Source organism: Spodoptera frugiperda, chromosome 26, assembly GCF_023101765.2.
Source record: "Spodoptera frugiperda isolate SF20-4 chromosome 26, AGI-APGP_CSIRO_Sfru_2.0, whole genome shotgun sequence".
Lineage (NCBI taxonomy): Eukaryota > Metazoa > Arthropoda > Insecta > Lepidoptera > Noctuidae > Spodoptera > Spodoptera frugiperda.
The window spans coordinates 11,148,488-11,175,787 of NC_064237.1; the positions used below are offsets into that span (position 1 = coordinate 11,148,488).

A 27,300-nucleotide genomic window follows, 5' to 3' on the forward strand; every position below is an offset into this window, starting at 1 on the left:
GTAGCAACGGCTGCGCGCAAAGAGGTGCGACATGATATTTCCAACCATAGACAAAGCAGAATAAACTTATGAAAAAAAAACCGTTGTCTAGCAACAAATAAACTTGATTTCGCTGACATTTTTTGATTATCAATTTTCATTTTCAATCGGGTGCTTAAAAATATTGTCTTTAATTCTTACATTGGTTTTTTAATAGCTTATAAAGTGAAAGCAACCAAGATGTCGGCCAAGTCGGATTCTGTGTCGTGTGAATGCACGGATGTGAAAGAAACCGAGGTGTCGGCCAAGTCGGAGTCCATGCCGTGCGTGTGCACGGAGGACAGTACAACTGAGGAATCTCTGGTCAGCTTGCACTGCGAGTGTCCTCGGGATGAGCACGACATCGTCATCCACGAGGAAACATGCCTCTTGTACAGGAGTGAGAAGATCACTTTCTTTCGCGTTAGTTTCATATTTACATACTTACTACCTACCCATTTAATTGGTACATCATCATCATCGGCCGTGAAACATCCACTGCTTAACCAAGGCTAAGGGGGAGCCTTAGTCCTCTACGTAGAACGATAAACCGCCTCCTGTATCCACGTACGAATTTAATTGGGGTTGGCTTTAGTTATTTGCGGCATTATTTTTTCGGTATTTTTGGTATTAAAAAATAGGAAATAATTCCCTGAAACACTACCTTAATGGCTCTTAACGAGGAAACTTGTAGTTTTTGAAATAATATAAGTATCTATGTTATCTATGGTTTATACTTATTCCCTATTGCTACTAGTTACCCTTACTGTGCTAGAGGGACTTGATCAACGGACGTCTTGTGGCAGATATGATGATGACTAACAAAATTGAAAATGCCAACAATACCTACTTTGCCCGACTCGACCAACGAGGCCGTTCAATGAAAACGATTGACGGTAATAGTCACCAAAACTATTATTTGTGTCTCCAGGATCCGACCTGCGAATGTGACCCACCGATGGTGGGGGCAGGAGACTGTCCGTGCTGCAAGTGTCCCCTCGACCAATGCCGCTGCAATATGGCCGGACGAGAAGCTTTTGACGAGTTCGTATTTCCTTGAATCTGAGTTTTATAAGTCTTAAAGGGCATGTAGGCAGAATAAACCAAACCATACTAAGTACCTACCACTTTCTGCACATGATATGTCGCCATTATACTCCGGTACCTTATTACCTAGTCTCATTCAAAAGGGGCCACTCGATTATTCTTTATTATACTCGATAATTCCAATTTTCAAAGACAATATCCAAACCGTAATATGTATATTATATCAAAAGTTTACTTTGCTGTATGAGACAAAATTACCCGAATATGTAGGTATTTCGATAATTTTATTTTACTTACGACAACAAATAACATGGATTTTTCTTAAACTCACAATGTATCAGTGAAGTTACCGGAGGCCCAATTACCAATCCCCAATCTCCTCAACGGCAAAAGGTGTTTCCGGTTTCCAAAGGCGGTTCCGATTGCTTACCATCAGGTGACCCGTCTGCTCGTCTGTCGGTTTTTCCCAAAAAAATGTTTCGCTGGTTTTTATTCAATACTTTTTGTGTCTACCAGATGGCGCGCCAACCGCGGAATAGATGCGATGCCAGCGGTGCTGGAGGCGACCCATCCTCTGATGCAGAAGTTCCAGGAGACCCTCAAACAGTTTCTCATCAAAGAGAACGCACTGGCTGAAGAACAGATTCTCAACCTTGTAAGTTGGTTTGTATTTAGGAAGTCTATTTTGGGAATAATTTAAAGTTACTTGATCTACGGTAGAAGCACTATAAGCATTAATTCAAATTAGAAGGTTCTAAAGTATCGTATTCTATAAATAAAAAAAAAGATTATAACTCTTATATTAAACTTTAACTTATACTTGACGTAAGTAAATAGTTCTTTCCGCTGTATAGGCGAGAGTAGGTGTTAGCGTAGTGTTCCACGCGCGCTACTCGAGGAAGGGAAGCAGCCCCCCAGGGCTACTAACGTGGCGGGACCTGCCGCAAAAGTAGCGGTAGGTCGAAGCCTGCCGGGTGCGGTGAATCCGCGAGGGCAGCCCGGATCACGGCCACAGGCAGTGGAGGAACACCGCGGTGGTTTTAGCCGGTAAGAGTCCGGCACACCCCCTTGTCGTCCCCACGGCGTGGGAAGTCCATGAGGATTTCCATCGCGTTAAAAAAAAAAAAAAAAAGTAAATAGTTCTTATAAATTCTTTAAATGAAATTTGGCCTGTTTTGTTGGTATGAGGTCTGCTATACATACAAGTTATTTTCTAATACTTTAAAGTTAAAGCTGAACTTTAACAGATTCAAAGGGCTTAGCACGAGCTTGTTTTACGTTTACCGAAACCTAAACGAGACAGCGTTCGGCGCTTCGATTGGTTGATTCATTAGAGCCGACCAATCAGAGCGCCGAACGCGGTTTCGTTTATATCACGTCAAACGTAAAACAAACTCGTACTGAGTCTACTCGACCATTTATCATCATCTTTTAGAATAATTTAAAGTAAAATGAAATATTATTTAAATTTCACTATACACGTTATGTTTCATTGTCTTTACAGCGTGAAGAATTGAAACTACAAAAGCAGGAATATGATAAGGAGCTGGAAGCCATCTACAAGAGTGACCATGACACCAACGCGCAAAGGGTACGTACAGTACCTACTATTATGGTTGAAGGTACTTGCCCGGTTACGAACCCACATACACATGCTTGACTAGCTGGCGAGAATCAACTTATTCGTCGTTAATCTATTGTATTTTGTTTAGGATCCATACTTCTTCCAGCTAGTTAAAGTCAGATATTCCGTCGTACTCAGAATCCTTTAATGGTTAATAAAACTTAGCAATGAATAAATCGTTACTAAGGAATAGTCTCAAGTAGGTAATCATTAAATGTATCTGAGTACGGCTGTAAATGTGACATTCAAGGGTAGAATTTTCGTAGTATTTTATTATTATTTAGCGAGTATGTACAGATGTAGGAACGCTTATATAATTTTGCTTTAATTTTACTATCTTCTTTGAAGTATTCATATTCTTACTCTGTTGATGTAGCTCCTTATAGAAGAATACGAAAACAGTCTTGCTCAGCGCACCCTAGAGCGCGAAGCCGCAGAGAAGCGCGCCCGCGAGGCACAGGAAAATCATAAGAAGGTCAAGGCTAAGCTGGATGAAGATATAATTAGAGGTACGCGAACATTTAATTTGGACCTTAAGCATCAATACAGTAGGTGGATAATTAGTTGCAGTTTATTTTATATGGGGCAGGTACAGATCAAGACAGGTAACAAGTTTCAGTCAAAAATGATAATTTTTCAGTTCATGAAAGTGTAGTTACTGTAATAATTTTTAGATATGCATTAAATATGAAACTTCTTCTGTACTGACAAATTATTATTGTTATTAGTAAGATAAAGGATTTCTATTATGAACACCAAAACATTATACCAGTAGGGTGTTAATAATACACCTCTTTTTCCTCAACCATATATTTTGTACGTACCCAGAACGTGAAGCTACACAGGAGATGGAAGCCCTGAATGCGTTGTGCCGGCAGTTGGAGGCGTGGCGCAACGAGACCGACTCCGACCTGACCGTCAGCCAGCGCATGTCGGACAAGATGAGGGCTGAGAAGCAGGCCATCGCTGCTGAGAAGAGGCGACTGGTAAGATGAACTGATGACAATACTTGAACATTGATTGGATAGAGACGGTGATTAGTTATAGGTCAGGTAGGTACCTGAACTGTAGTAAACATTATTGAGATGTCCTCAATCTTCTATCTTCTAAGTTTCACCCCAAAAATGTACGAAAATCACAAAAAAAGTACATTACTGGGCTCCCATTTGCTTGTGGCCTGTAGTCTTATACGTGGTGAATCCAGCACGAGCTAAATGGCCGTATTTGCCAACGAATTCTAGATCTTACTTACAGCACTAACTTATTAAGGAGATAGATGAAACAAGATCATTAGTTATTCATCAACAGCTTACTTGCAGGATATGTTTCTGTTCGGCTTGAGCAATGAAGTCTGGAAGCTGGAGTCCAGGCTGGAGATGTTCAAGAAGCAGTTAGAGATCAAGAACACGGAGATGGAGAAAGTTAACGATAGGGTGAGTTTTCAGAACTGGTTTTGGAAAATATAACTTGAATTTGTGGTCTGCTGCGTATTGACCTAGTACGCAGTACGCAGTTGCGTGTAAACTTGGGTAAACATTGCTTTGTTTCACTAATGGCAAAACAAGGTTGGTCCCACGTTTCAAATCTTGTTTCTTGATGCTTAATCTAGACTACAGATTTATTGCAAGCAGTTTATTCTTGGGAATGTGTAAATACTGGTTTTTCTATCGTTTTTTCTTTAAAACATAGTAGATTATTAAGATATTTTTCTTCCAATAGGTAACTGCATACGCAGCTGAGCTTGATGACCTGGAACTGGACAAGCGTCGCCTGGTCTCCTTGTGGAACTCCGTCATTGTGAACATCGCGCAACGTGACAAGGTCTACGACTCCGTCCGCGATGATTACAAGTTAGTATTGTTTTATTAAATAATTATGACACTCACAAGCAAGCCTCAAAGAATATCGGTCTTTTATAAAATAAACACCAATAAAAATAAATCTGCCTATAATAATAGGGATGATGACGGGGTATGAAAATTAAAAATCTATTTAGTCCGTCTGTTAGGTAATGAAAAAATATTAGACACGTATTTTTTTATTTTGTCATATAAGATAACCATACTTAGATAAAACGAATCAAAGTTTAGGAGTGGGAGCTAACTACGTCACTATTCAGTACAAAACGTACTCTAAAGTGACGTCACGCGATATTTCAAATCGATATATCTTCGAAAGTATTTGTTTCCGTAAGAAAATAAAAAATACGTGTCTAATGTTTTGAAATAATCTACAAGACGGACATTAAAATAAAAATTAGTCATCTACCCTATTATAGCGAACGTGCAAGTGAATCTTCTGATATTTTTAACCACCATTCAACAGAACTTGGTATGGTAAAACGAAGTGAATAGAAATCGAGGAGTAAATACATACAGAAGAGAGGTAAATAGATACAGAAGAGGAGTATATAGGTGCAGAAAGAGTTAATAGATACAGAAGAAGGGGAAATGAATGTTAGAAAAATATTCTAACATCTGTTCGTCCCATTTTTGTATCTATTCACCCTTCAAATTCTATTCATCCCGATTACGGTATAAAAATAAAAATAACAAAAGCCTGATTTGTTGTATCTGTACCCGCCTCAATGAGTTTTTAAAATACGCAGCGCCTTGCAAGACAACTACCGCACACTGATCAACTCTCTGGACATCACGAAGAAGATTGTGATGGAGGAGATGAACAAGAGCAAGGAGATCGCCATGACCAAGGACAAGCTCATCTACGACATCGAACACGCTACTAAAACTCGTGAGTGCCTTCTGTAGTACATCTACGACATCGAACACGCTACTAAAACTCGTGAGTGCCTTCTGTAGTACATCTACGACATCGAACACGCTACTAAAACTCGTGAGTGCCTTCTGTAGTACATCTACGACATCGAACACGCTACTAAGACTCGTGAGTGCCTTCTGTAGTACATCTACGACATCGAACACGCTACTAAAACTCGTGAGTGCCTTCTGTAGTACATCTACGACATCGAACACGCTACTAAAACTCGTGAGTGCCTTCTGTAGTACATCTACGACATCGAACACGCTACTAAAACTCGTGAGTGCCTTCTGTAGTACATCTACGACATCGAACACGCTACTAAGACTCGTGAGTGCCTTCTGTAGTACATCTACGACATCGAACACGCTACTAAAACTCGTGAGTGCCTTCTGTAGTACATCTACGACATCGAACACGCTACTAAAACTCGTGAGTGTCTTTTGTAACACCTCTACTGCCGTCCTTCCTTCATACCTGTGTCACGCTTCTGTTGATTGAAAAAAAAACTTTGAATCTATCGGTTATATTTTTATATATTTGTTACGCCCAAAGACCGAAAACGCTCAATAAGGGAAAAAATAGCTCCCAACGCATTGTAGTCATAGTAAAACATCCACATCGCGAAATTCGTGTTATGGCTCTAATGAAAACGCGGACGACGTGTTGTAGCAACACATCTAGCTTTACTGAGTTGTTATTTTACTGTTAAGTTAGGTGTCAGTCTAATGCTAAACGGATCGTTTAGTGCTTAGTTCTTTCCATACCAAACAACAACTCACCGTTTGTATCCAATGGCTCTGAAAGCAATGGCAATCAGCGATCCAGACTCGCCACGATCTAACGGATCCCACGATTTCCAATATAAATAAATCAATAACCTGTAGTCCTCTAGGTCAAATTAATAGAAGACCTAAAAATTATGTTTTTGTTTTTTACAGATGATGTGGAGTTCGCAAAACGGCAGACGTTAGAAGCACTAATCCAAGAATTGACCGAGTCTATTGAAATGACGGAACGCGATCAAGAGATGATTAAATCTGTATGTAGCCATCGATATTACTCTAAAATAGAGAAAAGAAACACCATTTTATACTAAAGAATAGCAGCATTTACGCTTGTCCGATTATACAGATTGTTCAGAGCGTTACGTTACGTACCTTTATTAAAAAAAAAAAAACTATCAAATAACTCTAAAGACTATTTCCATTAAATTTTCCAGGAGAATCAAACAATGCGGAATATACTGAAAAGCACGGAGAAGGAATTTGACAGGAGGGCGGAGTCTAAGATGAAGCTGGAGAATGAGATCCTGCTGAACCTGCAGGAGTGCCTGCTGAACGACAAAGCTGTAGAGTCCATGGCCAATGGTATTAGGAAGATGAGGGAGATGTCGAGGAAACAGGTGATGATGTAAATCTTCTATCCCATGTCATAGCCTTGCTGATGCGGCTACAGATTATTCACGTGATTTACTTTTGACTTTGAGTATCTATTAAAACTCCAATAAATCAGTCTTTACCACATGATAGAATAGAATAGCTTTTAAGCATAAAACGACAGACAGTCCGATCGAAAACTTTTAGTAGGTAAAATTGTTTAGCAATTAGGTTTTTTTTTGATATACAATTAATGAATCTAACCGAATTTTCTTCTCTCAATGCTATCCTATTCACAGGAAATATCCCTAATGACAATGGAGAACCAGCACGCTCGCATACTCCTGGAAATAGAGATAATGCGGAACCGTCACGCGAAGAATGCGGCGGTGCTGCAGGAGAAGCAGGCTCTGATGAAGCAGAAGGAGCATGAGATAGATCTGCTGCAGGCGGAGTATGACAACAAGCTGTCAGTCCTGATGAGGAAGCAGCGAGAACAGGACATCGTCATAAAGAAATTTGCCGCTTTGAAGGAGATATTCGATGTAAGTTTAAATGCTTTATGTTGTTGAGTTATATGATGTCTAGGAAAAGGTAGACTGTGTGTGTTACTGCTTCTGTTATATTATTGTTATATGATATTGTGTTCTTGTTTTATTATGTAATAGAGAATAAACGTGTTATAATTCGGACATAATGAATTCTAAACGCCCACGCTTTGACAAGCAAAAATCTGTAAAGCCCAATCCGAAACCGAGAGATCGACAACAGTAGAACTTCGAAAACGTTTTATAACATAAATGTATTTTTCTTTATAAAAGATAAATTTATCCAAATGCAAATAATTCTTACGCCCCATTATTGAAATCTGCCATCAGATGAAGTCCCCTCAAGAGCGTCGTATCGAGGGTCTGGAGAAGCAGATCAAGTGCCTGCGGGATCGCACGGAGGTGATGCAGCACGAGTGGCTGAGGCAGCAGGGCCACGTCGTCAAACTGGCAGACCAGCACCACATCATGGTCACCGACATCAACCTCATCAAGAAACGTTAACATCCATTCTCTATTTGTTTATGTTCCACAGACATTTAAGACGATAAATTTATTTCTGTTTCATTTTTTGTGTAAAATCGCGAAGTCATGGCTCTCCCCGGTTGAAAACAACGAAATGGAATTACTTTAAAAAGAGTCCAGGATTGAGTCTTCTAATCGCCAATGAGTCTTGTTGTTGCGAGAAGAACGAATAAGGGAAAAATGATATAAAAATACTATAACAATTTCTTATATTGTGTCTAATCCTAGTTTCTCTAGGAAACCAAAATCCATTTTGACGTTATTTTATTTTCCAGAGATCCAAATCTGCGAGCAGAAAATAATGCGTATCCAAGCGGAGTCGGACACGGTGATGGCAGACAGGAACCGCGTGGAGCGCTCGCTGCGGACCTTACGCGGGAGGCTGGAGGTCCTGGAGCGCACGCGCAAGGACGCCACCGAGAGGAACGAAAACGCGCAGAGAAGCAACCTCGCCATATCACATGAATACGCTGCTAATCTCAAGGTAAGGAGTAAAAGATATCCGGAGCTGCGGACTACCTAGCGGGTTTACCGGGGCTCCGGCTCGAAAACCAGGAGAAGGAACGGGGTGGTTTTTAGTCAGTAAGAGTCTGACACTCCCTCTCCCCTCGCCCAAGGTGGGAGAAGTCATTGGATGATTTTCCCCCCTCAAAAAAAAAAGGAGTAAAAGATTCCCACGGCTTACGTTCTCATGTGAGGCATTGGAAGATTTACCAGCCACATTTTCTAAGATACTCCAGCAATGCTCTTCTATCCGCAACTTGTGTCTTTGCCCCAGCTGTGTCCGGATGCTATTTTTTGATGCTAACATTTTTTTGTTTTCACATATAAAAAAAACTTTGACCTAACAATGACGAACACGTTTTGCGTTAATATTTATTTATATTACAAGATTGGTTGCTTTCCCAGGATGCCGAAACCGAAATAATCCAACTGGAAGAGGAAATAGAGCAGTTGGACAAAGAGAAGATGAATCTCACACAGGAGTTGGATAGAGTGCAGAGGGAGGCACTCATTTGGCAGAGGAAGGTTGGCAGTATATCACTATTATAATCGTCTACTATTTTCTTGGTGGATATTCCTTTTTTATCTTGTATATTGATCGTTTTTAGGGTATATTAGCAGTAGAACTGAAGAAAAACATAGCGACTGCGAAGTCTCTGAGTGGTGAAATAGGACAGATGAGGTCTGAAATACATAGGATGGAGGTGAGTTGGTCATTTGCTATGATCAGTCGATCATGGTGTTTCTACTGAAGCATACGGAAAAAAATTCTCAAGTCTCAACAGCGGTCGTAGTACTTTTTTCATACGTTTCACCACACTAGGATTTTCACCTGTGTCGTGGGTGTGATTACAAACATACAAGTTCACATACACATGACACCGACACCCGAAACGACAATTTGTGGATCACACAATTTTTTCGTGCGGGAATCCAACCCGCTACACGTTGCACGGTGGCCAGTCGCCCAGCCACCGCACTAATCGTACAGTCAATTGAGCGTAAAACAATTTTTGGGCTTCTCCATCAATGATATAATTTCTTGGAATACCTGTTTTTCCTCTTTAGGTCCGTAGAGAACAACTCCGTCGCACTAGTGAGAAGCTGGCCGATGACTTGGCACTGTTCGTGACGCGGCGAGACACCGCCATGGAGAAGACGAGGGCTGCTGCAGCCGTCGAGAAGTCCCACGGAGGTTCCAACACTTCGCAGTCTACTTACCATCACAAATTGAGACTTGCTAAGTCTGATGTTAACAGAGTTTCTAAGGTAACTTACTAATTTATTAGGAAATAGGCAGCTGTGGAGCTCTCATTGTTTAAATAGTGCAAGTTATGACGATACAGCAAAATTAAATTGCGATTAACTAGTGAATAACAAAAAAGATGACCAATATTATATTCCAGGAAATAACAGACGCGAAAGCCCAAATGGAGCAATTGATGAAGGACCAGGAACGCCTGGACCGCGAGCTGGCCGAGACCAACGCTAAGAACTCGCAGATGGAGGAGCGCGTCGCGGAGCTCATTAAGGAGACCATGGTCACCGAGCGGACCAAACATTGGGTCAGTGACAGTGTACATGTGTAGTCGTAGCCAATGAATAGAAGTGCTAACATAGCATCCTACTCATTTTTATTGTAATGGTGCTCCCACACAGCGGTTATATAACGTTATACAACAATGTGTAACAATAACATTTGTGTTTAAACAAATTTTAACAGTGGTTGTAGAGTATGTTACATGCTGATATAAATGTTACACAATGTTGTATAACGTTATATAACTGCTGTGTGGGAGCACCATAAAACTAGATTCGACGATAGTTAGAAATATGTTATTGCTTTTGAAAATCGGTGCCTATCTCCACCAGATTTACTCAAATGTCTACAAGTATTTCCTTATTTCGTAGCTCCTCGAACGAGTAGTCAGGGCGCAACGCTTCGGCACTGAGCTCGCCACCGCTATAAAGCGGCAGTCAGTGCGCTGTAAGAAGCCGAAAGACCAAGTGCTAGCAGAACACGAGCAAGCGAGGAAGTTGAATGAACGGCTGCGGTACATTGTGGGGGTACTGGAGAACGAGCACCCACACCTTGAGGACAAGCTGGAGAGTATATCCAACACCTTGAACATATTCTCTCCAGGAGGGAGCCCCCGCCTGGCTGCCTCCGAGACCTGCGCCATCCTGAACGATGCCTTCGTCCTAAGTGATAAAGACATTCTTGATGCCGCCAAGGCAAGAATGGGAATGGTTCTTGAGGAGGAGAGCAGCCAACCTGAAGAACTGCAAGAGCAGACTTGAATCCAGTTATTTATTCTCAATTTGTAATCTTTATTGTGTTTTGTGTGATATGTGTTGTGTAATAAATTGTGTTTTAAATGAATAAAGCCGCGTCTATTCTTCAAAAGAAGGTGGTATGACAAAATAATGTGCCAGAATCTGTGAGGCTAAACATTTTAATAGTAATGTGTTTAACTCTGGCATCGTATCTAATACGATCAGGAAATTCCTTATGATGTTGTTGAAATCAAAAACATTTTTATAAATCTCATAGATTTTATTTTTATAACATAAATAAAAGTCAAACGATTCTTATAACTCAACATTACCCATCTTCAAACAATATTTCAAGCATATATTTATTTAACGGTTTTAAAGCAATATAACCACACCGAAGGATGAATGTTTTAAAGCCGTTCTGGTTGGTCGACCCATCACAGGAATAAAACTCATTACTTAATAATATAGTAAATAGTAAAAAAATATAACACAACCTCTCAGATTTACAGTCTGAAGTGCGTTGCAATTGCAATTACTGTTGCTTACTTCGTGGCTATTTGTTTTGTTGACCTATCGAAATTAGAATATCGCCATAATAAAATGTTCAACAATTTTTTTTATAATGAAAAACAATCAATAAATAATTTGGATTTTCCGATTGGTCCAAACGTTTTCGAGAATACACTACACCGCTGATAGACCACGACTTTGAACTTAAGAGCACCGTTTTGTAAGATTAAAATAAAACTGTATATGATACGGGGCGTCCACATCTAGGGAATGTATTCCTCGCGAGCAACTTGTGAACATCTCACGAATTGCACGCGGGCGGCGTGTGAACATGAAATAATATACACTAGATTTGGACGCACCAAATTAAGAAAATTCGAAAAGTTAATGACACAAGCGTTTAACAGAAGTTAAAAGAAAGATTTCATAAATTCATATCACTAGACGAGTAGCCTACTATCTACTATAGAACATGATATAGTGCTGTAAGCATACAGTACGAAGACCGAGTTTAAAAGTTGAATAGTTAAGTACAATACAAGCAGATGTACGAAATATGATATCCTATTTACTCCATTCATGTATTTATGACATTTGTCTAAACTAGAGTAGCAGAAATGCAATAGGAGTTAAATAGTTCGTATATTGAGAGTGTTAATAGGTAGGTAGGGCGAATCAGAGGGCCGTATAAATCCCGCCAGTGTCATTAACTTTTACAAAACTTCTAAAGTGTAAAATTCGCTATATAGATGGCGTCACCATCGAAAAATATCCACTACACTTAGAAAACTGTGAAAGTGGTGTAACTTAGTGTTCTTGTCAGGCGCTGATGAAGTTCTTCTCGTGTGCCGTGTACTCGTGCCGCTTGCGATGGTCTGAGCGGCCGAACTTCACGCCGCAGTACTGGCACGGGTAGCGCTTCACCTTCGTATGGCTGATCATGTGGACGTTTAGGTAGCTGAGGGGAGAAGGGCGAAATTAGTATTGGCTTTAAATATTCTTCATTCAGTGAGATATGTATTACCAAGAAACTATTCAATTGTTAGTATTTTTACACCTAGAATTTCAAGTATGAGCGTGAGTTGGTAAGTGAGGCGAGAGTATCTCTTAAATATTTGGAGACTTAACTGCGGTCCCCAAGCTGTCCGAGGGCTTAGTACGAGTTTGCTTACGTATGATTTTTTTCTCCTATGGCGTGGGTGCGTTTACAAACATACAAGTTCACATACACATGATACCCAAACCCGAAACAACAATTTGTAGATCACACAAAAAGTTGCTCCGTACAGGAATCGAACCCGCTACACGTTGCGCGGCAGCCGGTTGCCCAGCCACCGCACCAACCGTGCAGTTTCAATGACGGCAATAGTATGGGATTAGATTGTGATAGTAGGTATACGTAAAGATTACTTACTTTTTCTTTTTGAAGGACATATCACAGAGAGTGCAGTTATAGGCTTTCTCCTCCTTGTGGATCTCCCGGTGACTCTTGAGGATCGTGGTGGTGGAGAAACATTTGCCACATTCTGGACATGCATACGGCTTCTCTTTGGAATGACTCCTGTAAAAGAAATAATATTGCGACGTGAATGTCATTATTTAATTACACAATTTTCAGCTCTATTACTGAATAATATAAAGGTGAAAATCCGATCTCACTACCTAGTACCTGTATTATTGTGGAATATTACCTTAAATGTACTTGTAAATGATATTTCTTGAAGAAGCTCTTGGAACATAATTGACATAAGTGTGTCTTCTCTTTGTCGTGCACTTGACGTCTGAAATAAAGAAAAGTATGTGTTAAATATGGACATATAAATTTACTAATAACTACTTATGAGTTTTTCAAATCTATTGCCACTGCTGAGTACAAAATCTTGAAAGTATTTTACGATTTTGGCATGCTTGAGGATCGAGGGTTTTACAATATTTGTATTTTTGATATTACTGTAGTAGTCTGGAATTAAGTGCGACTAAAATCATGATTGTAAAACCTAAGCGTTAAATAAGTCAACTTTTTTGAGTAACAAAATATGCAAAATACTACTCACTTATGAAGAAGCATTCTTTGTTTACACGAAAACTTTTTATCGCACTCCGGGCAGGGGAACGGGCGGTCTTTGGTGTGTGACGTCATATGCAGGTCTAGCATCGACTTGGAAATGAACCTGCGCCCACACGACACGCAGCAGAATGGTAGCGACGAGCGATTGTGAATCAGGCGTATGTGCTGCTTGAGATGTGTTACCGCTGTCAAATACAATGAGATTGGTTAGATATCATATATGGTAAATTAATATTTATAAATATTTATGTCTTTTATGATAAGTTCAATGTAAAGATTCTCAGCTAATAAGATAGCTTAGAATTGTATTAGGTGAGTGATATTAAATGTCATACTCGTTTAAATGGGACTTTTATGCCCATAATACCATTAACAATACTTCATCATCATCATTATATTAGCCATAAGGCGTCCAATGCTGAATATAGGGTGCCCCCAATTACTTTCAGATAGGCCGATTGGAAGTGACCTGTATCCAGCAACTCCTTGTGACTTTAACAATACTTATGCCAATAATATAATATTACATTCTAACCTTACTGTATCAACTGATATAAAAGTGGATTACTTACTTTTATTACATATCTCACATTGCTTTTTAATTCCTAAATGTTTTATCTTATTGTGTTTGTTTCTTGCGCTGTGGCTGGAGAATACTTTGTCGCAAGTTTTACACTTAAAGCGCTTGCGGCAGGACACTGGCATGTGGAGGTAGGAGTGAGCCTTCAGGTCCTTCACGGCTTTGCCACATTCTTCACATATCTGCCTAATAGGATCCGAGCTAGTCTTAACAACAGCATCTTTCTTTTTCCTCTTTTTCTTTACAGGTTGTTCTTAAAACAAAAGATTAGTTTTCTTTTATTTTAACTAACTAAAAATTAAGTTTGAACAGTCCTTCTGTGACTCACAGCTAGTAGAGCTTTTCTCCACTAATGTATGTGAGTAAAACATGATAATTTTTATTTAAGGTTTAAGTTCTATTGTTTGTAAATATTATGTTAGAAATAAATCAAAGCAATATAAAACTAAATATATAATGTATGGTTGAGAAGATAAAATGAAGCTATATTGCCTACATATAGGTACAAGATTATACAATTTAGAAACTCATTATTTCTATACAAGTTATATAGAAAATATTTTTAGTTGCTCTGGAAACTAAAAGTGTGTGCCATGTGGGTACTTATATTTTTATTTATTATTTTAAAAGCAGGGGCTTGCCACTTATTCATTTTGGAAAGACCACCAGTTGGGAACCACAACTTAAAATTGATTTGGAATGTTTTCAGGGTCTAATTAGAATTAGCTATGGTAGAATAATAACTCTTATTTTATTATTTATTGTGATAAAAGATACATACCGTCTTTGCTATCATTTTCAACATATTCATACTTTATACTCTTAATTACACTTAACAACACATTGTCATCGTCATAATCATGCGAGTCATCCTCACTTTTGTAAAGACCATCATCCTTTGGTTCATCCTTCACCATTACCTCTGGTTCCTGAGGGTCATCACTCAATGGTGATGGTGGCTGATCATGTTCATTCTTTATATCATTATCATCTCGTAAAAATACCTCATTTTTAACACTGCTTTCCTCAAGTAGTAGTTTTAAGTAAGCATCGCTTTTTACAGCTTGGCATTTAAAGTTATAATATGTTTTAACTTTACCGTAACATTTTATACATATTTTTGTACTGATTTTTGAGTCCTCGTCAACCTAAGAAGGGGTGGAATGTATTATTTAGATATTATGGAAACTAGGACAGGCGTATAGTAATCAAACAACGGGTTGTTTACCTGTATGTCGAAACAAAACATAAAAATCTCGGCAAAACTTTTATTGTCACTTCTCGCCTTTAGTGATTCAGACAATATATCCTTATTAGGTTCAGGTACAAGACAGACCCTGCATAGGTCCATGTTACCTTTTTTATTTGATTAATTTTACAAAATATCAATAGAAATTATTTTCAAAACATATGACATATTGACGTTTCACGCACTTTATTTGACAAATGACATGTTTGTGTGACATCAGCACGTGTCATGTGTCAATTTTCTAGTTTTGTTGCTACACGATAAAATATTTAATTAAAAATCAGCCAATGATACTTCTCATCAATCGTTTGATTAAAACAAAATATTTCCCATTTCCCCTAATCAGTTTTCAATAAATTAGTAGTAATTAATTAGTTGATAAGCCTATGTTGATTCAAAAAGATTCGTTATTGTGGTATGCAGGGAAGTAAATATTTTTTTAACATCTTGAACACTTGATGATAACAGCTTACAATTGGTTTTTGGAAATCCTTTTTACTCATTTTAAATTAATTATGTATATCATAACATGAACTCTTTTGAAAGAATACCTCTTCTATCAATCTGCATAAACTTGATTATCATATTGGTGAAGTAGTTTCGTCGCAACTAACAAGTTTTAGTTCTAAAGCTAAATTCTTATATTTCTCTATTGGATTTGTGGCCGGTTTATGGCAATAGGGTTCACCTTTATTAAATTACAGGAATCGTAACATAACTGGTTAAATGAATGTGGTAGAGAAAATATATCGTGAAAGACAGTTGAGTAGCTTGGATACTTCTATCTCAACAATAGGTCATATTTTAATCCTTATTAAATTGAAGTGGTAGCGTTCATAGGCTACGGTAACCACTTACCATCAGGTGGGCCGGGTGCTTTCTTGCCAAGGTCGTGATATAAAAAATATAATCAGGAATGGGTAAGAAATTAATGAAAAACACAATATCATAGTCTTAGCTTTTATTTTCTTGTAAGAATGTTGGATACAAATTGCTAACTTCGTATCAAATTTAATAAAATGCCACAGTATAAGGAGAAAATTTGTATATACTATAAATAGAAGCATTTTGGACGCCATACGAGTACCCTTGACGCTTCCTACAGTAAATGTTACTATGTCGACATGGGCCAGGAACGGCCCAACGTTTACCAAAAAAAGACAGGCACATTAACTTATATCTATGAATAAAATATATGTCTAAAACAATAAATCAATCCCCTTATATCACGACTTGTGATGTGTAGTAAGATGTGCTCAATTACGTTCTCATACAGCTAGCTGCCATCGCTCCAATAACATAACACAACATTCCAATTAAGGTAGGCACAAAATAAAATTGCAAACTGGTTACATAAAATGCAAAAACGCGTTTAAAAAGCTAAAAAAATATTGCATAAAACTTTCATTCGTACAACATTATAATTTATTAAAATTAATATTTACTGAATATACAATTCAAGTGAAACACTGCAAGGTAATACAACAATTTTTCTTCATAATATTAATATAAAATTGGCAATAAAAATGTTTACTCCAACTTGCTGTGGAAAATCTAAATGCTATTCATAATAAAATATATTCTAGTCATTACTAATTGTCAAAAACTTTTCTATTCTATCACCTAGATACAATCTTTATTATATTAAAAAAGAAATAAATAGGCACATCACATTCACTCCGAATGTTCCAAATACTAACTTAACGAGCTAAATTAGAATATTAATTTCACATTGTTCTCTTAACTATAAATTACTTAAAACAATCCACAATTATATTGCAGTATTGCTGGATACAACAAACGTTGCTATGGCGCTCCGGGTTTGTACTAACATAACATCCTCCATATATTGTCGCTATGGATTGCTCGCCAGTCGCCAGTAAGCATCTCGTCAACATACTACAGCTCTGAAGCTTCTCTCGGGTTGCCATGTTTCAAAAAACTAACAGCAATTAAATAATGAAGATAAGATAATCTCATTTAATAGAAAATTCACGTGATACTGTTAAGTACAGAATAAGCATCTATTTATATTTTTAACTAAATAATACACAACATTGCAAAGAAAATTACATCCAAATAATCGCCATAATATAAACATGCAAGCCACGTAATAGTAAATAATAGTTTATAGAGTTAAGATAATAAAATGCAAATAGACCTTATAACAAGAAGGAATTAATACATAAATGTACAGAAAATGCTCCCAATGATATAGTTTTGTATACCTAGAGTAACCAAATTGACTTTATTATTAAGAAATTATTTCATGGCAGTACCTTTAGCTGTCTAGGCAAAGAAAGAAATTTATTCTATAAATACGTTTAGAAATTAGACTACAGTAGAACTCCAATTATCCGAACTCCGACTATCCGAATCGCCGATTATCCGAATCACAAAAATTGTCCAAAAAAGTCTAAGTGCGTTATTATTCTCTCCCCCCCCCCCGCGAAGCCAGAGTTTGCGCGTCAAGTCTTGACTTGACTTGTCTTAACTTGCCGTTGTGCCTACACTGACTTCCTCCCGCAATTTAATTCAATAAAAAAATAGTGCAATATCAAAACGTAGCTTTTATTTCTTTTCAATGGCAATTTTTTTTAAATAATCCGATTATCCGAATATTTGATTATCCGAATGGGTCCCGGTCCCCATTAATTCGGATAATTGGAGTTCTACTGTAATTGTAAAACTAACTGTTGTCACTCTTAATACAATCTTGTCAAATGATAAAATTACCGGTACGTCTTCATGAATCGGTGGTCTAATACCGGGCGGACGATACAGCAGTATACGTCACACGCTAGCCAGAACAATGGGAATACAGTGCCTAGGACCGGTATCGCAGCGAGTGCGGGCGAGGCGGGCGCGCTAGTTGGTTTCTGCGGCGGCGGCCTGCGGCGGCACGGGCACGCTGAGGGGGGAGCGCTGCCGGTCAAACATCTCGAGGATCAGCTTCGGGTCTGTGCCGGCCGGCACCGTCACCGTGCCCGTCTGTGTAACACCGCCTCATGAGTACCACCGAACGTTCTTCTCGGCAACTCGTGGCGACCGCGCGTGTTTACCAGGGTCTACTGGAGATTATTGCCAAAACGATCTTGTTTAACTCTTTTTTCTATAATTTATCCATGGAGATGAATGATCCCTGTACGAACATCACACGAGCGGACGCCACAACATTGCGTAGAGTAAGTTAGTCGGTTAAAACACAATTTAAATTTAGTTATTGTTAGTCTAGATAGTTCTGGAAAGAGGAATCTATAAGGATTATCAATAGAGGCGTATGAAGCTAAATAATCGGTAGAAAGTTGCTAGAATACTTGGAATAGTATCATGCAAGGTATGTAGAAGTTATTGTAGGTAAGGTAAGGTAGTTATGAAAGCAAAGTGTGGGATACCTCGATGCGCGTGATGACTCCTTCCTCGCGACTGTGCTCTAGGACTACAAACAAAACACAAAGCGCCCGTCAAACATAGAAACGGATAAACATGGAACATAAACATATAAAATGGTGTATGAAGCGAATTATATCTTAGACATTTTATGGTAGATCTTGACACTATAATAATGGTCGGGAACGAATAATTTCTATTAAGAAATGAATATAATTTAGCTGCATAATTGTATGGATTACGTTGTAATTACATTAATTGTTACATCAACGTCGCCAAAAGACATACGTACGGAATGTTTGTCATCGAAATTATTCGTTTCCAATACCATTACAAATTATACAATAAAAATATTATTTCGGGGCACTGCAAAAGCTTTGCTTTATAAACAATTATGTAAAAATTTGTATACAAAGAAAGCCAATTCATAGCGTATTGTTTGCTTTCATGCAAATCATATTTTTATTGGTGGGGAAGTTATAATCCTGGAAATAAAACTAAATAAATAAGTGATTTCAATACTACAAAATAGAAGACAGATTTTCAAAATGAAACTAAAAGGGATTTTCGTTTACTGTTGAAGGCAAAAATTGTAAAATGGTAAATTTTTTAATTAGATAACTAATTAGGTTCTGTAACTAGTAATACACACAATAAAGATAATATTTGATACACATATATAAGTAATACTGTTTGTTACATACATTACTGAAACAACTTTGATGAATTTGTTTGTATACTAGGTAAGGACTTTTTTCGTAACTTTGCCTCACACTAGTATTTTCTCCTGTGTCGTGTGGGGGTTACAAACATACATGGACACCCAGACCCGAAACAATAATTTGTGGATTACACAATATATAGCTTCGTGCTGGGAATCGAACCCGCTACAGGTTGCCCAGCTACCGCGCCAACTATGAGTTTATATATGATGAGATTTTTTGTTGGTTCTATAGTACATACATAAATAAATAAATAAAAAATATATTTAAATAGGATCTATCCTACGTGTGTCTGTGACGCAGATACTCACTGTTCTCGCTGGTGGAGTTGGTGGTGGTGGTGGTGGTAGTGGTGGTGGTGCCGTCGCCGTTGGTGTCGTTGACCATCGTGCGCGTCGTCGTCTTCACCACCATCGAGGATGTGTTCACTTGCGAGTTCTGTTTGGCGGTTGACATAGTTTCATTGAGAATATTACGTAAAGTTGTTTAAATTCAGAATGATTATATGTAGGTGCTCGATTAGTCAACTTCAAAAAGGTACTATACCAGAAGGTATATTTTGACGTAATCACTTATTGAAAAACATTATCATCATTAAATGCCGGAGCGGACAACGATGTACTCTCTCACTCTCTTAAAAATGGACCATATTTCCGATGCTTAGATACTACTTTTCTATAAACAAATTTTGTTAATAAAAATTAACTAAATGTACAAACTAAATGTAAAGGGTGATTGGTGTAGTAACACTTTAAAAGATCTTAAAATCCTGTATGTTTAGTCTACTGTATAAAATGAAAATGGACATAAATGATGTGTAGCAGTAGTGTCCCCCGACCTGCAGGTTGATGTTGAGCTCGGGCGGCGCCTGTTCGGGCGCGGCGGTGTGGTCCCGCACGGAGTCCACCGTGATGTCGGCCGACACCGCCGTCACGTCGTGCGGGGCTTCTACCGACTCCTCCGGCTGCGGAACGACAATTTATTATTATTATTCAATTAAATAAACTGACATTTAGAACAACCTGTATCTACGGCTTCATTTGTTACTACTTTAAGTCTTACGTAGCAGACGTAAGACTTAAAGTAAATTGTTTAAGACAATTTAATTTGCTAAGTTAATCTAATACATTTCAAACCTTTACTATTTGTAATTAAGTTTGAAATCTATTGAAGAAAAGTAAACTAAATGATCAAAGCCAGGTATTTTGATCAGAGAACTTAGTACGAGTTTGTTTTATATTTAACAAAATTGAAACAAGAGCGCGTTCGACGCTGATTGGTTGGTTAATTCGAGCCGGCCAATCAGAGCGACGAACGAATCTTGAATCCCTAGTCTAAAACATACACCAAACTTCATAAATAGTGTTTATCAACATAAATACAAGTTACTGATGAATTGTACCAACCTTGTGTTCTCCGTTAGTGAGTGGGGGCTCCTCCACGGCCCCGCGGAGTGCCGCGGCCCACGGGGACAGGATAATGTGGCACTGGGCGATCGTTACCTATACAACAATATGTAACAATGTTATATTAAGTCCTATCCCATGTGGTATAAGGTTCAGTTTAGAAAATAAATTAACAATATGCCATAAAACTGAGATCTATGTTAAGTATGGTAAGGTTTACTTTCAAAAAGCACACAACTGATGTTATAATCGAGTTCTATTCTATCACAAGTAGCAGCATATTTGTTTAAGATAAATAAATAATATAATGTTACAAAATTCAGTTCTATGTTGAGTAGTGTAAGGTTTAGTTTTCATAAGCACGTACCTTAGTAGCTGACAAAGTAATCCGTTGTAATTCGGATGAGGAGTGCAAGTAGAGAGCTTCGCCTCGTTTCGAGAAGCATAAACTTGAAATACCACTGAAACAATAACACATTTTTATTAGTAAATTAATTAATTCCTAAGGGCTCCGATTGAGCTCGAAACAAAGCGGGCATCTCCGTGATGGCGCGTTTACATTAGGTCGGTCGTAGGTCGGTCACCGAAGGCGGCAGCCGCATTCGGTTTAACAGGAACCGAATTAATACGGCCAAACCGAATACGGCCAAACGAATACCTATTTATATTAATTGGTGACCGAATACGGCCTGCAGCCGAATACGGTCTAACCGACTAATGTAAATGCGCCATGACAGGAAGACGCGAGCCAGTCTCATACTGTATATAAATGTACTGTGATCTGTAAGATTGGGCGCGATTATCTTGCATATGGCTGAACTGATTTTGATGGGGCATTCAGTATAGTATTATTAAGACGATTCCCTTTATTTAAAATTGTACGTGAACTGACTTGATGTCCTCCTTGCGCACGGCGGCGGCGTTGAGCTGTCTGCGCAGGTCGGGGCTGAGGACCAGGCAGTCGCCCAGGTTGGTCAGGCACAGCAGGCACCACTCGCGGTGGCGGGGGCCCGTCCCCCCCGGGCTACTCGACACGCCAGACCCACACTCGAACCACGCGAACGCTGTGCGACGGACCTGGAATTTAATCATATTACTATAAGTATTTCATGTCTTTTTAGTTATTTTGCCAACTCTAACATTAAACAAGTAAATTGTATCATCACTAACAACATTCAGCATCAATCAGCGGGGTTTCCGAAGCTACAAATGGTATAACGTTAACGTTAATAGCTGCGGACGTGCTTCGGAAAATGTAACTTAATTGTATATTAATCAGTCATACAATACATTTTCTGCATCACCTAAATAATTGAGCACTTAAGAATACTTATAGTAAAATATCGTATTAAAAAAAGGTACATCAAATATAATATCTATGAATAACATACCCGTGCGCCCTCGTGCGCGGTGAGCTTGTACTTGTTGTGAGGTTTGAGTGAGGGCAGAGTGAACACCTTGAACTGTTCCTCCGACGTTATCAGCACTCGGTGCGGCCCGCCCTCCGGCAGGGGGGACACGCCGCGCTCCACCTGGGGGGAGGGGGACATTTGTTATTAGCCATTATGTAGCATAATTCCACTTGTTTAAGACGGTCAGTATCGTATTCTGGAAACCAACCTTTACGTTAAACACTTCAAATGAAGTTGGAATTTTGATCTCTGTTGAAACCAAGAGCTATTTGTTCAGTCTGGTTTCAATATCGACTAAATTAATTCACATAGTACCTAAAACACCACATATTAAATATACATAGTAATTTTATTACATTAGCAAAAACCTCTAAGAGCATAAAGAGTCTAAAGCAGCCTGATGCTACTACAACGTACCTCGAGTGGGTCAGGCAGTGGCACGGCGGCTCCGTCGAGGACAGTGATGCCGATGACGGGCGCCCTGTGCTTGAGCTGTATCTCCTTGGCGAGCTGACACGTCACGGGCTCGTCTTTCCTCTTGTTCGTGCTGGGCACGCTTATCGTGAACGCGTACACTGTGCCGTTGTTCGTACCCGCCCATAGAGTCGGGGTGGAGTTTTGTGCTGAGAATGACATAGGTTTTATTTCAATAATTGTTTGTGAAATGCATTAAAAGATTTTTAGTTGTAAGTTGCTTTAATTGGTTATCTACCGTTGTAACTTTTGAATTAAATAAATAAATAAAAATTAGTTATGGTACTTTTTAATTAGTTTATTAAAGTCATACTGTAAGTAAATTATTTGCTTTATAATCCCTACATTATTAGCAATCCTAATCATTATCGATTCTAAATCTTTAGAGTATATGAAAATACACACCAAGTTCTAATAACAAACCTACAAAAAGTTTGAGTCATAATTCCACTTATCCACTTACTGTTAATAAGGTAGGTCCTGGCGAAGTACAGACAGCGCACCATGGACCCGAAGCCGTCGTCAGCAGGCCTGGCCTCGATGGCTCGCTCCACTGGCTTCAGCTCCGCGTCCGTATCTGAAGCCGCCTTGTCCGCTGGCTTTTTGGGAATTGGCTAGAATAGGGATACGTTTTTTGAGTAACAGCTTTAAATAATAAGACTGATGAATGAGTTTTAATATTGTTGACGTTTCAAAAGTGGCTGCATAATGGTTCCTTTTAAGTTTTAAAAGTTGATAGTAGTTTTTGTATGCAACTCACGATACTCACTTACATTTCTCAACATGAAATTCTTAACAACATGTTTGAAAGTGATTTGTAGACGCAAAAGTTATCAATAAGTTTACTTTTTTTTTAATGGGGGAAAATCATCCAATGACTTCTCCTGTCTTGGGCAAGGCGAGAGGGACTCTTACTGACTAAAAACCACCCTGTACCTACTCCTGCTTTTCGAGCTGGAGCCCCGGTACACCCGGTTACCCGTTAGGTAGTCCGCAGGTCCGGATCAGAAGCTGCATACCATAAAACTGCACCAGCGCCTCTAGCGGCGCAAAAACTAGCCAGTACTTACTTGTGTAGGAGACGTAGGACTCGACGTGGTGGTCTGACGTCGCTGTGACCTTCCTTTCCGCAGTCTTCTGAACGATTCCCTCAGCGACTTCTTGAACGACTTTCTTCTTGAAATTGGCGTGTCGCCAGCACCGGAATGATCTGGAGAAAGAGGTTTGATATAGGATCTATACTTCATAGCGATAATGACGAATTTGCTGTCATAATTTTTTGTGTTTGGCTGATCTAATAAACTTGAAATCTTGACAAAAGGCATGTACGCACAGGTTCTAAAGCTTTGCAACATAACACATCTTATTTTTTGTTGATTTATCATCATATCAGCATCGGTTCACCCACTGCTGGGTATGGGCGTCCCCTTTGACTGCCAAATGTTTCGGTTACCAACAAATCGTATAAGTTTGATACGTAAGAAAAGCGTATAGTTACCGTGCGGGTTGAGCGTGCACTTGTGCAGCAGTGGCTTGGCGGCGATGGCGTCGAGCACGGCGAGTCCGTGCGCCGTGCCGGCCGCCACCAGCCCCCACTCCCACTGCGCGCCCAGCGCCGTCACCGCCGCCGGCGGCACCAGCTGCACCACCGAGCTCGCCTGGGGACGGACATTGTGGTAGAAGGTTATATTGTGAATGGTACAATTAAAAGGCTTATTCCACATTTTTTTTTAAACGTTGCCCCACATTAGGATTTTCTCCTGTGTCGTAGGTGCGTTTACAAACATACAAGTTCACATACACATGACATCCAGACCCGAAACAACAATTTGTGGACCACACAAAGAGTTGCTCCGTGCGGGAATCGAACCCGCTACCCATTGCGCGGCAGCCAGTTGCCCAACCACCGCACCAATCGTGCAGTCAGTCCACTTGGTTCACTTATGGTGAAATAATTTCTAAGTACATAAAGCAAGGCACCTTCAAATTAGATAAAACCAACGATGGTATGACATTGTAAAAGTTACTTATTAATTAAAATTTCAAACCACATACCTGGTATCCTTGTGGGAATGTAAGCGAGCCTGATCGTAGAGTGAGCTGGTCGTGGCCCTTCCATACGAAGCCGTCGCGGTCCGACACTATGTTCACTGTCACAGACTGTGGAAACACAAGAAATTATTAAAATAGTTTTGCATAAAATGTATGATATAAAAAAGGATAAACACGTTTTTTAGCGAAAGAAACTTTAAGTGAACGGAATAGATTGAATTATGTAATAAAAAATGACCAAAGTTTATTTTAACACATAATGTTATTTCTTATTGCTTAAATCTTACCTTGACTTCAGCGGTACTGGACGATGTCTTGAGGCTCGCGATGACAATGTGCCCGGCCGCGCCGCCGATAGTTAGCATTCCCGATAGAGGACATAGGATTACCTGGTGACCAGATATCATGTTTCAATTAAAACATCATTAGAATATTTTTTGTTACATACTCAAATATTACTACTATATTAAACATGGTTGGAAACATTTTTCTAAGTATGGCAACACTATAATGTTATAGTATTACAAGTAAAAATAATTAGTATCTCCGTATTATTTAGTATTGCGTCGAGGTTATTATTATTTTCATATTATACTATCACAATGGATTCCATACCACAAAAAGTATTGCGTGAGATTATTCGTGATGAGATCCGATCCTCCATAAAATCTACGATTGCTGAGTTAGTCACCGATCACCTTAGGAACATTAATGAAAAGTTAGACGGTTTTGAAAAATCCCTCGACTTTTATAACAAGCAGTACGAGGAAATTAAAAGTAAAGTTCAGGAAAAGGATGCGATAATTGAAAAATTGGAAAAAGACAATGTGCAACTGATTACCTCTCTGAAGGACTTAAGTGTGCGTGTCAACTCAATAGAGCAGAATATGCGCGAATGCAATGTGGAATTGAATGGAATACCTGAACATCAAACGGAAAACCTTGCCAATCTTACGCTGCAGTTAGCAAAAACAGTACATTGCCCTCTCCAAATCGAAGATGTATTAAATGCCACCAGGGTAGCGAAGTTGAATAAAAATACAGATCGCCCTAGATCAGTGGTTGTTAAACTCCGAACCCGAACAGTGCGCGACAATCTTTTGGCTGCTACTTTCAAATACAATAAAGAACACCGCGACGATAAATTATCAACACAACATCTGGGAATTGGAGGGAAACCTGGGCCTGTGTATGTCTCTGAGCACCTTAGTCCTACCAATAAACACCTGCATGCAGCAACGAGACTGAAAGTTAAAGAGTTGGACTACAAATTTGTCTGGGTTCGAGACGGTCGCATATACGTCAGAAAGAATGAAGCATCCCAAGCCATACATATACGTAGTCTACATTGTATGGCATCGCTCAAATAAGGCTTGTGATCACCCAATAGGTAATGATTACTGCAATATTTGATACATTCACTCCGATCAGTATTTACTACCAGAATGTTCGTGGTTTGCGGACTAAGACTAACGAAGTGCACAATAAAATCCTCGAAAATAATTACGATGTATTAACGTTTAGTGAAACTTGGCTGAATTCAAATATATTGGACCGAGAGATCGTTGACCAGCGATATGTGGTCTACCGAAGGGATCGTAAATTGACTGAAGGCGGCAAATTGGATGGTGGAGGAGTATTGGTAGCTGTATCCAGAAAAATACTGTCATACCGACTTACAAAGTGGGAAAGTGACTGCGAGGATATTTGGGTCGTCATGGAGAGTATCAAGAATAACAAAGTTAGTAAAATTGCAATATGTTTAGTCTATTTACCACCCCCTGTAAAATACGAACATCTCAATAGGTTCCTCGACAATGTGAACATTGTATCTTTAAATGTTGATGACATTATTATAATTGGTGACTTAAATTTAGGTTTTATCGATTGGGGAGACAGTAACTTGTTTTCAGCCATACATACCGCTGGCGATAATCACCAGCAAAGACTGATGTCTATAGTATTGGATTTTATAGCATTGAATGATTTGCAACAGAGAAATTATATATTCAACAATGATAACAAAATATTAGACCTTGTATTGACTAACATAAGCTGTACAGTCTCAAAAGCTGACGCTATAAGTAAGGTTGATCTATATCACCCTCCTTTGCAAATTTTCTTAAATTTATCAGCCCACTCCCCGCAGTTACCTAAACCCCGAAACGATTTAAATTTTTATAAGGCTGACTACGATAAAATTTTGTCTAATCTGAATTGCGTGGATTGGTCGAGATATTTTGGTCCGTGTAAGAATGTTGACGAAATGGTTGCCATCTTTTACGATAAAATGGGTGTAATCATCGGGGAATGTGTTCCTAAACGTAAGCCCCGCCTAAATTCCCATCCAGTATGGTTCACAAGAGATTTGATCTGTCTTCTAAAAGAAAAAGAAAAAATTAGGCAGAAGTCTCGTAAATTCAATAATCCTCGTGACAAGATTGAGTTCGATATTCTCCGGAACAGATGTGAAAGACTGATGCGAAGCTGTTACACTAGGTATATTGGGTCCATTGAAAGTAACTTAAGGAAAAACCCAAAATTGTTCTGGAGCTACATCAAACATAAAAGGTCGGGTACAGGTATCCCTACAACCATGCATATTGGTCAACAGTTTGCATCCTCAAATAGCTCCGATATCGCCAACTTATTTGCAACTCACTTTAGCTCTATCTATACCAATTCATCAAAAACAATCCCCCCTTCAGGTGTTCCTTCTAATGAGTTGTCTGTT

General features: G+C 38.9%; 3 protein-coding genes across 9 annotated transcripts in view; 1 reads left to right on the forward strand and 2 right to left on the reverse strand.

The window, feature by feature from the left end:
• The first annotated feature begins 108 nt into the window (after positions 1 to 108).
• Positions 109 to 10,810, forward strand: LOC118264783 (coiled-coil domain-containing protein 40). The gene is made up of 19 exons (XM_035577415.2): positions 109 to 441; positions 950 to 1,062; positions 1,582 to 1,720; positions 2,570 to 2,656; positions 3,066 to 3,198; positions 3,518 to 3,675; positions 4,009 to 4,122; positions 4,409 to 4,539; positions 5,298 to 5,440; positions 6,409 to 6,509; positions 6,690 to 6,872; positions 7,146 to 7,391; positions 7,725 to 7,893; positions 8,195 to 8,403; positions 8,829 to 8,948; positions 9,032 to 9,127; positions 9,492 to 9,692; positions 9,830 to 9,988; positions 10,335 to 10,810. The coding sequence occupies exons 1-19, from the start codon at positions 220 to 222 to the stop codon at positions 10,722 to 10,724; spliced, it is 3,114 nt and encodes a 1,037-aa protein (XP_035433308.2). The 5' UTR covers positions 109 to 219; the 3' UTR covers positions 10,725 to 10,810.
• A 149-nt stretch (positions 10,811 to 10,959) lies between these two features.
• LOC118264666 (gastrula zinc finger protein XlCGF28.1) lies at positions 10,960 to 15,316 on the reverse strand. Its single transcript, XM_035577251.2, has 7 exons — positions 15,090 to 15,316; positions 14,643 to 15,009; positions 13,854 to 14,114; positions 13,268 to 13,466; positions 12,905 to 12,994; positions 12,628 to 12,774; positions 10,960 to 12,171 (listed from the first exon to the last, which is right to left on the reverse strand). The coding sequence occupies exons 1-7, from the start codon at positions 15,210 to 15,212 to the stop codon at positions 12,033 to 12,035; spliced, it is 1,326 nt and encodes a 441-aa protein (XP_035433144.2). The 5' UTR covers positions 15,213 to 15,316; the 3' UTR covers positions 10,960 to 12,032.
• A 740-nt stretch (positions 15,317 to 16,056) lies between these two features.
• The window catches only part of LOC118264650 (lethal(2) giant larvae protein), a 58,293-nt gene continuing 47,049 nt past the window's right edge, over positions 16,057 to 27,300 (reverse strand). For 3 of the 7 annotated variants that reach the window (XM_050705096.1, XM_050705094.1, XM_035577233.2), the window contains exons 12-25: positions 24,854 to 24,955; positions 24,570 to 24,674; positions 24,013 to 24,172; positions 23,585 to 23,724; positions 22,978 to 23,128; positions 22,458 to 22,663; positions 22,020 to 22,160; positions 21,521 to 21,705; positions 20,996 to 21,089; positions 20,629 to 20,724; positions 20,061 to 20,186; positions 19,534 to 19,660; positions 18,506 to 18,549; positions 16,057 to 18,101 (exon numbers count right to left, since the gene is read on the reverse strand). In XM_050705096.1, coding sequence (XP_050561053.1) covers positions 17,979 to 18,101; positions 18,506 to 18,549; positions 19,534 to 19,660; positions 20,061 to 20,186; positions 20,629 to 20,724; positions 20,996 to 21,089; positions 21,521 to 21,705; positions 22,020 to 22,160; positions 22,458 to 22,663; positions 22,978 to 23,128; positions 23,585 to 23,724; positions 24,013 to 24,172; positions 24,570 to 24,674; positions 24,854 to 24,955 — 1,800 coding nt within the window. In that variant the 3' untranslated portion in view covers positions 16,057 to 17,978. Of the gene's footprint in view, positions 18,182 to 18,505; positions 18,550 to 19,533; positions 19,661 to 20,060; positions 20,187 to 20,628; positions 20,725 to 20,995; positions 21,090 to 21,520; positions 21,706 to 22,019; positions 22,161 to 22,457; positions 22,664 to 22,977; positions 23,129 to 23,584; positions 23,725 to 24,012; positions 24,173 to 24,569; positions 24,675 to 24,853; positions 24,956 to 27,300 lie in introns of all 7 variants that reach the window. The other 4 variants (XM_050705099.1, XM_050705100.1, XM_050705098.1 and 1 more) reach the window with 4 other exon arrangements.

Bases quoted from the DNA above. Each gene is read 5' to 3' on its own strand.
- LOC118264783 (XM_035577415.2), top strand. From the start codon at position 220: ATGTCGGCCAAGTCGGATTCTGTGTCGTGTGAATGCACGGATGTGAAA. The intron at 3,199-3,517 runs GTACGCGAACAT...GTACGTACCCAG, and splicing joins GGATGAAGATATAATTAGAG to AACGTGAAGCTACACAGGAG. The intron at 9,693-9,829 runs GTAACTTACTAA...ATTATATTCCAG, and splicing joins ATGTTAACAGAGTTTCTAAG to GAAATAACAGACGCGAAAGC.
- LOC118264666 (XM_035577251.2), bottom strand. From the start codon at position 15,212: ATGGACCTATGCAGGGTCTGTCTTGTACCTGAACCTAATAAGGATATA. The intron at 15,010-15,089 runs GTAAACAACCCG...ACCCCTTCTTAG, and splicing joins TGTTTTGTTTCGACATACAG to GTTGACGAGGACTCAAAAAT. The intron at 13,467-13,853 runs GTAAGTAATCCA...TGTATTTGACAG, and splicing joins ATGTGAGATATGTAATAAAA to CGGTAACACATCTCAAGCAG.